Genomic DNA, 16,454 nt, shown 5'->3' on the forward strand with positions numbered 1-16,454 from the left:
GCTGGCAATGTGCACCAAAGAAATGAGGAGAATGCTGTCTGTCTTGTTGTGTACATCTAAGAGGTGTGTGTTTCCCCAGGAGAAATGCTTGCAGGCAGACTATATACCTACAGACATATTTTTCTTCAAAGTATGGTGACAGAGCTAAAGGTTTGTGTTAAGATGGTTAGGAGAGATCATAAAAGTGGAAGAAAAAGCAAAAAATGTTAGGGGAAAAATATCAAAATATTTTTAGTTGCTCACATGCATTTCTAAGTTTGCCTTAAATATTTCTTCAGCTCCAGCTGCCCCCATGAAGGGGAAGGTAGAGGGAGTGAGGGGAGGGTGTTGGAAAGAAGAATCAACTTTTAAATTCCAAAGAAAGAAAATAAAGGCTAAAATAAGACCATAAGAAATAAAGTTTTTAAAAAATGAGAACAGTCGCTAATTAAGAAAGAAAGCCAAATCCTTCTCTGCTGATGTAAGCATTACCTCCTCTGAGATGTTATAATAATTCAGAGAATAAGAGATCCGTGGTCTTCCTTTTCATCTTATCTGAGCAATGGGAAAAAGAACAGCTCTTTTCCTGTTATTAGTGTTTTCCTACCTTGTACAAATACTCCTGGTCACATGACTGGATTTGTTCAACTCCAGAAGGCATCTAGGCTTAAAAATTACCGTGACACTATGTTTTTGTCTTTCTACTATTGTGCTGCCTTAAACAGCAGAGACCTGTCTCTAGATGCCCTCTTCTTTTCCACTGGTGGCAGCTGCGTGAGGCTTGGGTGCACCCTGGTAGCCGGAGTGGGCAGGAGCTAGCAGACAACGATCAACCACTTACCAGGGATTCACTGGCACACTGGAACACATAACAGATATACTGGCTCAGCCCAGGCTCCGGTGACTCCCGACAGATAAAGCCAAAGTGATCAACATGCTTTATACCCTACAGTTGGGGAAAAAAGTACAGTGTTCATTGGAATATGTCCATTTAATCAACACTATGGAAATTATCATCAATTCTATGCTTTCACGCTTCCATGAATTACTCCTTCTCAACCCTGGGATAGGGGACATAATGACATAGCAAATTTGTGTGGTGGTCTTTTGACACATAAAATAAAGGGAGAGACCAATTCAGATTGCTTTGTTTCAGACAAACACTCCTGTACGCTGTGACTCTGGCCACAGGAAGAAAACTATGATGGCGTGATTCATTGTCTCTTGTAATAAAACTGCTACTCGGTGTTTGCAAGTAATGGAGTTTTCAATTTATTGGTCTTCTTGGAACGAACAGTCTGATAGTTTATCAGAAGCCCTGTTCTTGTCTATATGAAGCTAAGAATCAGAAACACTACAGCTAACAATGCCCTAATTAAATGGCATGCAATTCCCCAAAGTGTGCACTGAAAATACTAGAATACCTGTCTATATGCATAGATATTCAAGGAGCCACAACAGTTAAAAAAATAATATATTAATGAAATTACTGCAGGTATCAGTTATCCAAATTAAAAGTCACTGTACTTTCTGAATGCAGGCTAAATAACCTCAGTTATGCTTAATAAAAAAAAAATTGTGAATCATCTGTCAATTTCAGCCAGGCTGAATCCATACATAACCAATTAGGAGACAGCACCTTGTTATTTTAATAGCAAGCACAGTACTCTAAAAAGCCAGGTAGACAAAAAATTTAAAGTTGTCGTGCAATCACCTAAATCCCAGTGAAAAGAAAATAGGCTTTGGAGTCAGACAGATTTGTGCTTCATTCTTACTTCAACCCATCTACAAGATATGAGACATTGTGCTGGGTTTCTAATAATGATCTCTAAGGCTCCATTTCTCATTATAAAATAGTAGTAGTAATGGTACCTATGCCAGCAATTTTCAAAATTTACAACTAAGAATTATCTATAATAGTCACCAGCACATAACTTTGATAAACGGTAACCTCTATTACGTATCTTGTAATATGCTCAGTCTATCCAATGGATATGAATAAGGGAAATCAATTCTGACCAAAGAAAAAAGTCAATAAGGAGGAATGAGGTTACAATTTATGAGGTAAAAGTAAGCTCCATCTGGCACAACTCCTTAGAGATTAAAAAATATCTTTTACTAGCTTAGTACTAAATGGGAAAAATTCATAGCACCTCATTAACTTAGGGAGACTTCAAGCAGTGGCAATGTCTCCAGAAAAGAAAAGCCACTCCCTTCTTCCCTATGCTTGCCAGGGACACAGTCCTATAGATTTGCACAAAGAAACTGTTTGTAGGTGTGCATGTGTTAAAAAGCAGGTCTGTTGCTGTATGTGGCCACATTGTATCAGTTCAGTTTAGTGTGGAGAGAAGTAATAAGAGCAGGGCACTCAGTGAGGAGCAGAGGTTAAGTTGACAATTATTCTCATCAAAGGCCTTTCCACAAATGTTTAATTCTTTTTCTGCACCAGAAGGTTAGAAAACAAAGCTTGCTCTAGAAAAAGAGGGGGAAAAGCAAAAATCATGTTTGGACTGCTAGTTTTATATATTTGGTTTGGTTGGGGTTTTTTTCTTTTGTTTTTACACCCACCCACCACCCCCCCCCCTTTGGATGTTCAATGATCATTGCTAGTTTTCTTACTGGGAGGTCTGAGGACTGGACAGGTGAGAGGCATAGCTTTTTAGAATGACTGTTGGTGTTCTGTGGGGGCAGAAAGTACACTGGTTTGTACATCACTTCTTCCTCTATACTCGCCACAAGGTCCCACATGTAGAAATGCTCATTCAACATTTATTGAACACTTAACTATTAAGCTATATCTTAACATTTTATTCTGATGCCTTATAGAATGAGACACCACAAAATAAGACACCTGCCCTCACAAAGTTTATGATCTTGCAGGGACTCTCCAGTAGGCAGGTAATTACAAGACTTAATAACTATTTTTTTCAGGGGTGCCTGGGTGGCTCGGCCAGTTGAGCATCTGACTCTTGATTCTGGCCCAGGTCATGATCTTGTGGATTATGGGTTCAAGCCCTGGATCAGGCCCTGTGCTGACGGTGCAGAGCCCACGTGGGATTCTCTCTCTACCTCTCTTTCTGCCCCTCCCCTGCTCATGCTCTTGCTCTAAATAAATAAATAAACTTTTTGTTTTTGTTTTTTTCAAAGTGAATATAATCTTTCTACCACATTTTTGGTCCTTTAAGTAGAATTTAGAAAATTACCATTTATCATTCCTATAAAGATGCTGCCTCTCTCTCTCTCTGTTATTAAAGTAGAAAGTTTTTACCTTCATGACATTATTTTATGTCACCATGTAATATAACAAATATTAGAATATTAGAAGCAAAACTGCATTAGCTGAGGCCAGGGTGAATAATTAACAAGATGTACAAAAGCTTGTCATTTTTGAAAGGAAGAATGTCTAACTATCATACCTATGGCAATGCTAACTCTGAAATTTAAAAATAAATAGGAAGTCCCAGGGTGCCTTCATAGCTCAGTCGGTTTGAGCCTCTGACTCTTGATTTCAGCTCAGATCACGGTCCTAGGGTTGGGTTGTGGGATGGAGCCCCACATAGGGCTCTGCACTGAGTGTCTCAGAGAGTCTCTCTTCCTCTGCCCCTCGCCCCTGCTCACACACTCTCTAAAATAAAAATTAAAATAAAATAAAAATAAATGGGTAGTCTTGTGTGTTTGGGGTTTTTTTGTTTTGTTTTGTTTTTTTGGTAGTCTTGATTTTTCAACATTAAAATACAGAAAAGGACCTTGGCAAGATCTAGGTCCCTAAAGGTGCACTAAGTCACCCCACTAGGAGAGAAGTTAATCCTTTTCTATTCCAGAGGCCTCCACTGAGGCATCCTTGCATTATTAACCTTCCCATATTTAGGTTTAGATACTCTCTCCACTCCAACATCTTCAAAAACTCTTTCTGTGTTTACAATATATTTAGGAAGCTCTAACTTTCAGACAGACATTGTAAATTATTACTGTGGACACTGGTGTAGGCCTACTATGACATTGCACACATTTAGCTGTGTCAATAATTTCAAAACATTCAAATACACAGTTTGTGACCTAAAAATAAACAAAGAACAAAAATATACCAAAACGTTGTTTTTCCTACTTTAGCATTTACATTAAAAGAAGTTGAAAGTACTAGTTCTCCTTTTACTACCTACTAGGATATAAAGAGCAAACATGACTCAGTAATACCCACAAGTCCCACTACCCGAGACTCTGAGGAACACTAACTGTGAAGGTATGTCCAAAAGAACTCTCCGCCACAAAAATTCCACCAGAGGAAGGTATCTGATGAAGTGACATTACAAGGAGAAGACAAAAATGAGGACCAACTATTAATATACTGAGGGACCTGGACAGGATTTTGTTATCAGCAGAGACACAAACACAAAAGCTCTTATTTAAGACAAATCCACTTAAAAAATTAAAATTCCAAAAAAATAGTAAAATTTGAAGGAGCCTAAATCTAGTTATTGGATGGTTAATTTAAAAACAAGATTAGGGGCGCCTGGGTGGCGCAGTCGGTTAAGCGTCCGACTTCAGCCAGGTCACGATCTCGCGGTCCGGGAGTTCGAGCCCCGCGTCAGGCTCTGGGCTGATGGCTCAGAGCCTGGAGCCTGTTTCCGATTCTGTGTCTCCCTCTCTCTCTGCCCCTCTCCCGTTCATGCTCTGTCTCTCTCTGTCCCAAAAATAAATAAACGTTGAAAAAAAAAATTAAAAAAAAAATAAAAACAAGATTAAGTGGGGCACCTGGGTGGCTCAGTTGGTTAAGTGCCAGACTTCGGCTCAGGTCATGATCTCACGGTTTGTGGGTTCAAACCCCACATCAGGCTCTGTGCTGACAGCTCAGAGCCTGGAGCCTGCTTCAGATTCTGTGTCTCCCTCTCTCTCTGCCCCTCCCCTGCTTGTGCTCTATCTCTCTCTCTCAAAAAATAAACATTAAAAAAAAATTTTTTTTTTAAATAAAAACAAGATTAAGTTGGCTTCATCAAACATAACATGTACCTTAATACATACCTGAGAACAAGAAGAGATATCTTTAAAATTCTTTTCAAGCACAACTGATTTAGTGTCTGGACTGATAAGGTTAATCTCAAACCGCCCAACCTTAAAAATAAAAACATTCCAGTTAATTTCAACTTGCAAGGACCCAACATCTTACTTTACAATTAAATATCCAAATAGTAATACAGATTCAATTGCTCACATATTCACATGTGCTTCAACACCCAATCCAACCAGTATTTCAACTCCAAATATCGGCTGCCTCACCACATTTCCTCCTTTTGTCCAAAGATCATAAAAATTAAACAGGTCTTAAGTTACGAGATACAAGAAACCTTTTTTTTTCCATATTAAAAGTGATTGTCTTTTTAAAAACATGCAACCTTTCCTCACTTCACGATTTCTAAAGCACCAATTATTTTATTATAATTGATAATCATACTTCCTCCCAAATGGTCAAAAGATAGTGTTTGCAATTGGACAGATTAGTTAAAATTTTTGAAAACCAACAACCAGAGAAATTAACGTCAATTCCTGTTGCTAGTTAAAAAAACGAATAAATCCGACAGCCCCAAAAGAGAGGAAGCTCAGTGAGAGTTATCACTCAAGAAAAGACCATGGACACTTTCATTACATGCCTAGAGTTATCAAAAACAAAAGAGGACAAAACAAAAGAACCCATGAACCTCTGATACGTCAGGATTACACACAGGGATTGTTTACCAAGGTACACTGTGGAATTTCCTTGCCTAGGGTTCGTTACCACAGGATAAAAGGACAGTCACTCATTTTTTTTTTTTTTTTTTTTTTTTTTTTTTTTTTTTTTTTTTTTTTTTTTTTTTTTTCAGGAAAAGTCAGATCTTACAAGCTGAGGACTAAAGAACCTTTCCAGGGCTTTGTTTTCACTGAATTTCTTTTAGGTGCAACTTGGCATTTTCTATCTCCTGTACAAATTCGAAAACTACTTTTTAGAATGAAGATGTATCTTTTACATCTATAATACAGTCTGTACCACATTATTTTAGTAACGGATCCAGTAAGTAGTCAGGCCCATGATGTTTCTTTAACCTTCTTCTTGGGTATAACAGAAGGAACTGGTGTGTTCTCATCTGAAAATACACCTGTGAGTCTCTAGACTTTTCCTTCTCTACAGAAAACTTCCTCTAACCCCATGCCTATCTCACTTTTCTAGATTCACATCTTTAAATCCGCTGTAAGACTGGCTTTCTGCAGCTGTATAAGAGACAGCCAACAACTTCCATTTAAGATCAATCTAAGGCAAACGCTGGGGGCCCGAAGGAGAATCTACTTCATTGCTTTTTTCTCCGTCTCTCCGTGTCCCGTTCCCTCATTGCTTAAAATCCGCATTCCAGGTCTTCCTCGCAGCCCTGTTCTGCTCGCCTTTGCTCTTTTCTCCACCAGCCTTCTCTTGGGCAGGGAAGAGCGGAGACTGGAGGAGCGAGCGCAGAGCGCGGAACAGGGCGGGGCCGGCCCGGTCGGCGCCGCGCGAGGGAGCCCCGCCCGCATCCTCCCCTCCCCCCCAACCCCGCCGGGGCGGCACCTGGAACAGCATCGTCCTATTCTTCTCCGAATCCGAGGGCTGTACGTGACTCGGCGCGCTGGCGTGTCTCCTCCGCGGCTGTGGTTTTTGGCTGTTCTCCTGAACCTTCCTTTGTAAGACGCCAGTGACACTGCTGCACCGAGACCGGAACTCCTGCTGTTCGTCAAAGCCACAATCTTCCAAAATCCGCTCCGGGAAGCCAACTCGAGAGCTGGGCAGCCCAGGCTGGCCGGCCGCGGCTGCGAAGGCAGGCTGGATGCTGGGGAGGCCATCCCCTTCCTCTGCCAGGACTTCTGAGGCTGCGGCCTCGAAGACCACCGAGTCATCGCCCGCCTCCGCGCCGCCGCGCTGCTCGCCCTGGCTCTTCAGGCGCTGCTGCTCGTGCAGGCTGAACTTCTCGATGCAGTCGTCGATGAGGCTCGACGGGGCCTTCTTGTGGGTCACGGTCACCTTTCCGCAGTACAAGACCTCGAACTTCTGAGAGTTGTAAAAGGCATCCTCGTTGTCTTTGCTGGCTTTGGCATCCTCTTTCATGGCAGCTTTCGATAACTGCCTTATGCTGCTTATAACGTCAGGAACCTGGAAAAGAATTTAAAATCCACATCTCAGTTGAGTATTTAGTTAGAGATCATTTGCATTTACCCAGACTTGTTCTTTTCACACAGAATGCATTCTCATTCTAAATGATAACATATAGAAAGGAAGTCAGACCACACCCAAGGTAAAACTTAAATTACACTGTCAGACATAAATGACTTAAAAGTAGGATAGAAATTTAATATCAGTATTATACTTTCCCATTTAAATTTTTTTTTCAACGTTTATTTATTTTGGGGACAGAGAGAGACAGAGCATGAACGGGGGAGGGGCAGAGAGAGAGGGAGACACAGAATCGGAAACAGGCTCCAGGCTCTGAGCCATCAGCCCAGAGCCTGACGCGGGGCTCGAACTCACGGACCGCGAGATCGTGACCTGGCTGAAGTCGGACGCTTAACCGACTGCGCCACCCAGGCGCCCCTATACTTTCCCATTTTAAATGCATTTGTTTCCCAAAAACAAAACTGAGATTAAATAGGCCACCGCCAGCCTTTAATAAATCATAATATATCCTTTGAGTAGTCTGAAAAGTTACAATGATGGGTCAGTTTGAAAAAATTGAGATTTAAACAAAAGTATACACTAACAGATATCAACCAGGACTGAAAAAATAAATGTAATAAATAAATTAATTAATTAAATAAATAAATAAAAGTTAATTATAAGTCTCAGCTAAAAGGAACCAATGCTTCAACAATGAGGATAAAATAAACTTTCTGGATAAGGACATTAAGATCCAGACACTTCTCATCTGCATATTAAAAGCATAGTAAGATACCATTACATACCCATTAGAATGGCTAACAACAAAAAGATGAAGGACCCGCTGGGGTGTGGAGCTCTCATACATTGTATGCAGAAATGTAAAATGGCAAAACCACATTAGAAAATCTTTGGGGAGTTTCTCCGGAGTTAAGTGTGGATCTGTCTCATGACCCAGTAATTCCACTCCTAGAAATTGAGCTAAGAGTCCTGAAAACGTATGTCCACAACAAAAGCTAGTCCACAAATATTCACAGAAGCCTTACTCACAATACCCAAAATAACCAACCCAAATGTTCATCAACAAGTGAACACTCACTAACCATCAGGGAAATGCAAATCAAAACCACAAGGAGATATATCATCTCACCAAATGGTTATCATTGAAAAACGCAAGAGAGAAGTACCGGCAAGAATGTGGAGAAAAGGGAATCCCCATGTTGTGTCAGTGGGAACGTAAACTGGTGCAGGTAGTATGGAAAACAGTATAGAGTTTCCTCAAGGTACTAACCATGGAACTTTTATATGATCTACCAATTTCACTTTTGGGTATATATCTAAAGGAAACAAAAATCACTATATCAAAAAAGATACCTGCACCCCCATTATTAACAATAGCCAAGACATGGAAACAACCTCAGTGTCTGTCCATAATTAATAGGTTTAAAAAATATACAGTTTAAATATAAATGCATGGTGGAATATTATCAAGCCATAAAAAAGGAAATCTGCCATTTGTAGCAACCTGAATGGACCTCAAGAGCATTATGCTAATTGAAATAAGTCAGAGAGAGAAAGACAAATACCACATGATCTTAATTATATGTGGAATTTTTAAAAACTGAACTCACAAAGAAAACAGATTGGTGGCTGTCAGAGGCAAAGGAGGTAAGGGGTGGAGGTTTGCTAGGAATGGGTGAAGGTGGTTAAAAGGTACAAACTTATAGTTATAAATAAGTTCTGGGATGACACATATAGCATAGTGACCATAGTTAATAATACTACATTATATATTTGAAAGTCGCTACAGAAGTAGATCTTAAAAGCTCTCATCACAAGAAAAAACCTGTAACTATGTGGTGAATGATGTTAAAATGATTTTGGCAATCATTTTCCAATATATACATGTATCAAATCCTTATACACCTTGAGCTAATACAACCTTGTATGTCAATTATGTCTCAATAAAACTGAAGAAAAAAAAAAGCAAGCAGCTAAAATGTGGTACATTCATACAACAGAATACAAATCTTCATCTCTCACTTGGTTTACTGCACACATCTTTTAACTGGTGTCCCTTGCCCCCTTCAACCTACTCTCAAAAGCCAAAAGATCCTTTTTAAACTGAAGTAGAATCCTTTTTAAACTTACTTCACATTACTCACCTGCAAATCCTCCAAGCTGCCCATTTCACTAAAAGACAAGATCCTAACAATGCCCTAAGGCCCCCTCGCCATTTGCATGTGATAAATGTATAGATTAAATATGCCCTATGGCCACATCTCCTCCATATGACCTTTAGTCAACCTAGATTTTCATCTTGTCATCCTAACCCCATTTCCTAGGACCTTACTCCTAAACTCCCTCACACTCTGCAGCAGCCATACTGGCCTCCTCAGAGCCATTCCTGGGACATGCCCGCCACATTCCTCCCTCAAGGGCTCTGAGCTCCACGCTCCTCCCCTAGTTAACTGCATGGCTCACTCTCTCACCTCATTAAATCCACGCTAATACCACCTTGTGAGGCAGCACCCACCCCCACACCAAAACACACGCACAAGCACACGCACGCGCTTGCACGCACACTGACATAGCCACCATTCCCTGGATTTTTCCCCACTTCATTACTCTCTCTATATAGCACTTATCTCTTTTAACATCCTGTATAATTTCTATGCCAGAAATGTAGACCCTACGAGGGCAGTGATTTTTGTCTTTTGTGTGTGTTTTTTTTCTTTCATTTTTTCCTTGTATCCCAGAACCTAGAATGATTCCTGGTACAAAGTACATACTTATGTTGGCCAACGGAAAACAAAAAAAAAACAAGAACTTTCTGGATAATTTTTACCTTTGGGAAAGAAGATAATTTTATATTCAGGGCTGCTTCACATTTAGACATACGTGATAGATCTTTAAATCTTCTAGCACCAATTCTAAAACCGGAACTTCTCTTCACATAATTATTTGACATATACTGCCAGAACACTCACAGGTTAAAATCATAAGAATTTTGGGGCTCCTGGGTGGCTCAGTCAGGCAACCGACTTTGGCTCAGGTCATGATCTCGTGGTTTGTGAGTTCGAGCCCCACGTTGGGCTCTGTGCTGACAGCTCAGAGCCTGGAGCCTGCTTCAGATTCTGTGTCTCTTACTCTCTCTGCCCCTCCCCCACTTGTGCTCTGTCTCTCTCTGTCTCTCAAAAACAAATAAATGTAAAAAAATTTTTTTTTTAAATCATAAGAATTTCAGCTTGCTGGTCAAGTACTTCCTTTGAAAGAATAAAGTCCAAATGCTATAGTTTCAGTGACTACCCTGAACACCTGACCTATCTTGGGAAAGAAGTCAGGTGTTTTGTACTAACACATGACCAGCAACCTTAGGCCCCTGTCCTTTTCTTTTTGCCTTAGTATCTGACAAGGGCCAAAGCTAAGGAGAGTGAGCTAGACATTCAACCCTACGAAATGCAAAATGTTTCTAGCGGCTATTAGGCCAAACCCTGAGACAGATGGATGCCTTCTTCCTCACTAACCATATTTCATGAAATACTTTTCATCTAATTTTGCAATCCAAGTGTTCCTAAATTTCCAAAGTGTCTCTGTAGAGTACAGAAGAAATAATCTGACTTGTTAACTGCACCATGAAATACAGATTCTAGTTACCTTTAATATTCTCTCTCAGGTCATGACTATCAACAGCTTTCCATGACCTGGGATGCAGAGAGGCCCCACCTGCTGAACTGACCTAGCAATACCCGACTCTGTTTTTGCTTATTGTTACATGGAAAACGCACATAAAACATTATACAGCCCCTGCCAACACGCTCAGAGCCCACATGGGGAGGGAGACACTGATAAAGCAAGGTCAGTAAAGTATCAATAGTGAGGAAATGAGTTATTAGAGAAATATGAAAACCTATAAGACATTTAATTGGAGAGGTCAATCAGAAGCAGCACAAAAGAAAGAAAACGCAGTCTAGTACTTGCACATACACATGATATTTTGGGAAAATGGCATTCTCTTCTAGGACAGTGTTGATATTTTTTATGTACATTTCTACATTTTTAATGAATTTGACTCTTTGTAGGTACTGAATGTTTCAACATCATTTCCCGCCCCCCCCCCCACTATTATTATACTGTAAACTCCTAAGTGGAGGACTGAGTGATGGTGATTTTGTTCTTACTAGAATTCTTCCATGTGACCACTGGGAAAGTATTCTGTGCTCAGAAGAAACTGAGTGACTATCGTCAGCAAACAGAGGTAATAAATAGTAGCAAACAACTACCTAGAATCCTGATAAAAGTTCTCTAGGAGTGCTACAGGCTTAGTAAATTCCTGTTGCTAACTTGAAATCTGGTACCCCAAAAGAGGAAAGCCATAGCTTTTCACTCTGCTCAGTGCTCACCCAACTAGGAAGTGAATATACGGGTCAGGAATGTCTCCAGATGCCATAGAGCACCTCAAACTATACAGTCTAGGTGCAAAATCTAGTTATTCATACCCTAGCAGTGAATCATGCCAATGTGCGGAACCAGACCATGTCGTATGGAGCCTGATGATTTCATGCCAACTAAAGGCAAAGGTTTTATCCTGTAGCAGCACATAATCTTTAACACAAAACAATGATAATGAAAAAGACCAGCCAAACTAGGGATCGAGAGATTTGCAGTCTACCCCCAGCTCTGCCAGGAATTTGTGATATTCTGCATCCGAGAGTTTCCCTACCAGGGAAAGGGGGGGGGGGGGGCGAGATAGATGGTCAAAAAGACCTCATCCAGACCCAAATTTCTGTGAGTTTATTTTTGCACCAATGTCAATACAGGAACAAGGAGATGGAAAATCAACTCTACTATTAAACCAGAAATAGTATAAGTCATCGAAATGATTCGTTTTCATTAACACACAAGAGTCAATTCAGCAAACAATAAATGAGCAGGGCTTTTTTCCAAATGCCTCATAATATCAAGAAAAAGCACAGTGCCACCTTTAGCCAGTATGTTGTTGTTACACCTTCAGTGATCTCACTAAAAGAATTTAGATTCAAGTATTAAAAGGCAGACAATAGCAATTCCTCACTCTAGAGAGAAAAACAAAAAAATGTCCCTAGATCCCTAGATGCCATGCTGTGGTTTCTCATTATCATGATTAGTTATCACACTCCAAGAAATCCAGGGGTATTATAAAAATTATACTCCACCTGACTTCAAAAGAAAACAAATTTTACAAGAACCACAACTGATATTTAAAGGCCTAGGCAAACACTGGAGAAAAATCTGGATAGTAAAAAGCACTAGGGAAAGGTACCTTTGGTCACGAAGCCAGTTGAAAGTCATTCTCCAAGAGCTCTAGATATGCCAAAGTGATGTAGTCCTCAGAATTAGCCTTTTGTCACACTTCAAAAGTTCTCTCTCTTTTTAAATAAGCCGGTGGTAATTCCGTTATATTTGTTAAAGTCCACGTTATCACTATGCAGCCAATTATAAAAGTCCCCAGGAATAACTGTGATTGCTTCAAAAGTAAAGTATTTCCTGACTCTGCAATCAGGAAACACACTGATTGTTCAGGACTAAAGAGCAGAAGCTTTAGCTTTCTTTAAAAAGAAACGTTTTAAATTTGACAACTATTGTCTTTCTTAAGCTGCTTAAATAATCATAAGTGTTTAAGGCTTATTAATTATGAAGACAAGAGAAGATTATAGTACAATGTCCTTTGTACACAAAAAAAATGGTGACCAGATGAACCTCAGTAAGCACTGAAAATGGATATAAATATGAGTATGAGAATAAACTTAAACCATAGTTAAAGCAAAAAATAACTAGGCAAATTCTTTTACAATCAATATGAGCTTAACCGCTTGACTCATTATTGATCATTTTATAATACTTATAGTAGGCACAGAAAAATTTAGATAAGTACAAAAAAGATGGGGGAAAGGATTCTTAAAAGTTGAGGAAATACACTAGGAAACATTTCAAGTAAACTGATAAAGCTGCCTAATGATAAGAAAATTTAAACTAGTCTCAAAGAGAGACAGTATGGAAAAGAAATATATTTGCTTTGGAAGTAATACATGCCTTTAGGGAGAGGGCAGATTTCCCTCCTAAGTATGTTTTACTCAAACTTTTAAGTGGCACCTGGCTGGCTCAGTCAGAAGAACCTGCAGCTCTTGATCTCAGGGTCATGAGTTCAAGCCCCACAATGGGTATAGAGATTACTTAAATAAATAAAAACTAAAAAAAAAAAAAAAAAAAAAGATCAGTTTAGCATTTGGAGAAAAGACTGATTTGATCACTTGATGTTATAATTTCTGTTTGGCTTTCAAAAGCTTATCTTCAACCAATGGAAAGTGATAAGACAGCATATATGTGCCATGAAATAGTTCACCTATGCTAAGGAAACACTACCCATTACCTGAAAGTGCAGAAGTTTTTCCAGCCCCAGTGACTTTGCAAGCATAGTCTGTGTTGTCATTTTTAAGGTGAGGCTGTCTGACAATCTCAATAAGAAATAAAATTGATTTTTTTAAACCATCTTAACTTTTACCTGAAAGTACTTAAGCAATTCTTTGTATTTGGTTAAAAATATAAATTATAGGGGCACCTGGATGGCTCAGTCGGTTGAGCATCTGACTTCAGCTCAGGTCATGATCTCGTGGTTCACAAATTCACGTCAGACTCTGCGCTGACAGCTCAGAGCCTGGAGCCTGCTTTGGATTCTATGTCTCCCTCTCTTTCTGCTCCTCCCCAGCTCGTGCTCTATCTCTCAGAAATAAATAAAAACATTAAAAATACATATTATTATTTAAGGTAAATTTTGCATGGTAAAAAGAGGTCTCACTATCACTAGGTCTAGATTCAAAATTACTAGAGTAATGCAGGGTTTTTAAACTCACATAATTATAAAACTAAAGGTTCCCTTATGGAATCACTGATCCCCACTACCTTGTTTTATAGATGTGGAAGCAAGCTATTTACATCAAAGTTAAACCAATAAAGGGCGGGGGGGGGGGGGGGGGGGGAGGGGTTGGGGAGGATGACATTGCAGAAAAGAGACTCTTTAGAGCCAAAGAAAGCTGAGTATCTCCGTAACTAAAACCACAATCAACCAAGTTGCGATGGTTTTGATCCACACAGACTTGAGTCAAAACAGTTTTCCTCTCAGACCAGGCTTCACTTCTTAGATATTCTCAGCCACTTTGCTCCAAACTCATTTTTTGCTCAGCTCTTCTCTAACCGATGTTTCTTGCTGGCCTCTGAGTTAGCCCAAGCTTCAGAGAGGGAAATTCTTAAAACCTTTCTGCTAAATTCTCCCCTTCCATTCTGTCTCACTGCTGCTGTCATTGAATCCTGTTGCTGGACTTGTGCTTTTATGACTGTTGCAAATTTACAAAAGTGCCCTCGGTAGCAGCTGAGTTTGGTGCTAGAGAAAAATAGCATAACAAGATGGAAGATGGGGTAAGGAATAAAATGGTGAAGGATTGGCAAAGGCAGTCCTTCTCAAATTCCCTTTCAAGAGGAAAATCACGATTGTAAAAGTGGATTCATCCCTAGCATGGTATATTAGAAACACACATAACATGAGGTTAGAAGTCTTGAGTTTAAAGCCCCATTCCAATATCTATTATTATCTGTGGTAAAGACACTATACATCCTTCTCAGCCTCTGGTTTTTCATTCATCTGTAACATGGAAATTGCCATGTTTATTTCAGAGATAATAAAGTGGGAAAATTAAATTAAATGTGCAAATGTGCCTGACACAGTGCTGGGACAGCGAAAGTATTTAATAATGTTTAATTATGGGGCACCTGGGTAGTTCAGTCGGTTGAGCATCTGACTTCAGCTCAGGTCATGATCTTGCGGTTAGTGGGTTCGAGCCCCACATCAGGCTTGCTGCTATCTGCCTGTCAGCACAGAACCTACTTCAGACCTTCTGTCTTCCTCTTCCTCTCTCTGACCCTCCCCCCACTTGTGCTCTTTCAAAAATAAACATTAAAAAAGTTTTTTTAATAATGTTTAATTAAATCTACAGTGTAAGTAGGATTTATACTGTAAAGAGGAAGTGAGAAGCTGCTGATAAATTTGTAAAAAAATGTATTGCCTTTCTGAAATTTAAATTGCAGTGGGGGGAATATAATACATAAGTAAAATATAAAGGATTCTAGGTAGTGAAAATTGCCAAAGAGAAAATAAGTGCAGGGAAGGGGGACAAAAAATGTGGAGGGAATGGCAGAATAGCCACGATTTTAGAGAAAGGACTCTCTGTAAAATATTTGAGTAAAGGGGCGCCTGGGTGGCGCAGTCGGTTAAGCGTCCGACTTCAGCCAGGTCACGATCTCGCGGTCCGTGAGTTCGAGCCCCGCGTCAGGCTCTGGGCTGATGGCTCGGAGCCTGGAGCCTGTTTCCGATTCTGTGTCTCCCTCTCTCTCTGCCCCTCCCCTGTTCAAGCTCTGTCTCTCTCTGTCCCAAAAATAAAAAAAAAAAAATAAAAAAAATAAAAAAAAAAAATATTTGAGTAAAAACCAGAAGTCAGCAAGGTGGTGAGCCATATAGATATCTAGGAGAGGAACATTCCAGGCAGATGGAACACCAAGTACCAGGGCCCTGAAGCAGAAATTTGCCTGGTGTGTTCAGGGAACAAAGAGGAGCCAGTGTGGCTGGATATGAGTGAGTGAGCAGGAGGAGACTATCACTCACAATGGGAGACTAAAGAGATATCAAAGACTATCAAAGAGGCCACTGCGGAAAACAGGAGGCATCTCAGTCATGCAGGGCCTTGAAAGGACTTTGGCTTTTACTCTTGGTGAGAGCGAAAGCTACTGTAGAGTGCTGAGTTAGATGCTGAAGGGCTCCCACTGCCTACTGTATGGAGGAGAGATGGTAAGGGTGAGGAACAGGAGCCATGGCACCCATCCAGGGTGAGCTAACAGTGGTTCACTGAGGAGCCACAGCCAGGGAAATGGCGAGAACCTGAAGGTTTCTGGATATAATTTTAAAGGCACGGACAAGGGGATCTGTTGATGGATGTATTGTGCCATGGAAGAGAAGGAAAGGAGGCACGCATGAATTTTATGGGTTTGGGCCAGAGGAACTAGAAATATAAAGCTGCGGTGAAACAGGTTGGGGGTGGGGAGGCTTAAGGGAGGAGGAGCATAGGGGCACCTGGGTGGCTTAGTCAGTTAAAGCATCCCATACTTGGTTTTGGCTCAGGTCATGATCTCATGGTTGTGGGACTGAGCCCCCTATCTGGCTCTGCACACTGAGCATGAAGCCTGCTTGGGATTCTCTCTCTCCCTCTCTCTCTCTGCCCCTCCTCCTCTCTCTCTCTCTCTC

The 16,454-nt window shown here is 40.4% G+C and overlaps 1 protein-coding gene across 5 annotated transcripts in view; it reads right to left on the bottom strand.

The window, feature by feature from the left end:
* The window catches only part of TBC1D4 (TBC1 domain family member 4), a 189,582-nt gene that overhangs the window by 60,053 nt on the left and 113,075 nt on the right, over positions 1–16,454 (bottom strand). For 4 of the 5 annotated variants that reach the window (XM_030312002.1, XM_030311991.1, XM_030312011.1 and 1 more), the window contains exons 2-4: positions 6,548–7,126; positions 4,999–5,088; positions 821–925 (exon numbers count right to left, since the gene is read on the bottom strand). In XM_030312002.1, the coding sequence (XP_030167862.1) occupies positions 821–925; positions 4,999–5,088; positions 6,548–7,126 (774 nt within the window). Of the gene's footprint in view, positions 1–820; positions 926–4,998; positions 5,089–6,547; positions 7,127–12,428; positions 12,445–16,454 lie in introns of those variants that run through there. The other variant, XM_030312018.1, reaches the window with a different exon arrangement.

The sequence above is a fragment of the Lynx canadensis genome, chromosome A1, assembly GCF_007474595.2.
Source record: "Lynx canadensis isolate LIC74 chromosome A1, mLynCan4.pri.v2, whole genome shotgun sequence".
Classification (NCBI taxonomy): Eukaryota; Metazoa; Chordata; class Mammalia; order Carnivora; family Felidae; genus Lynx; species Lynx canadensis.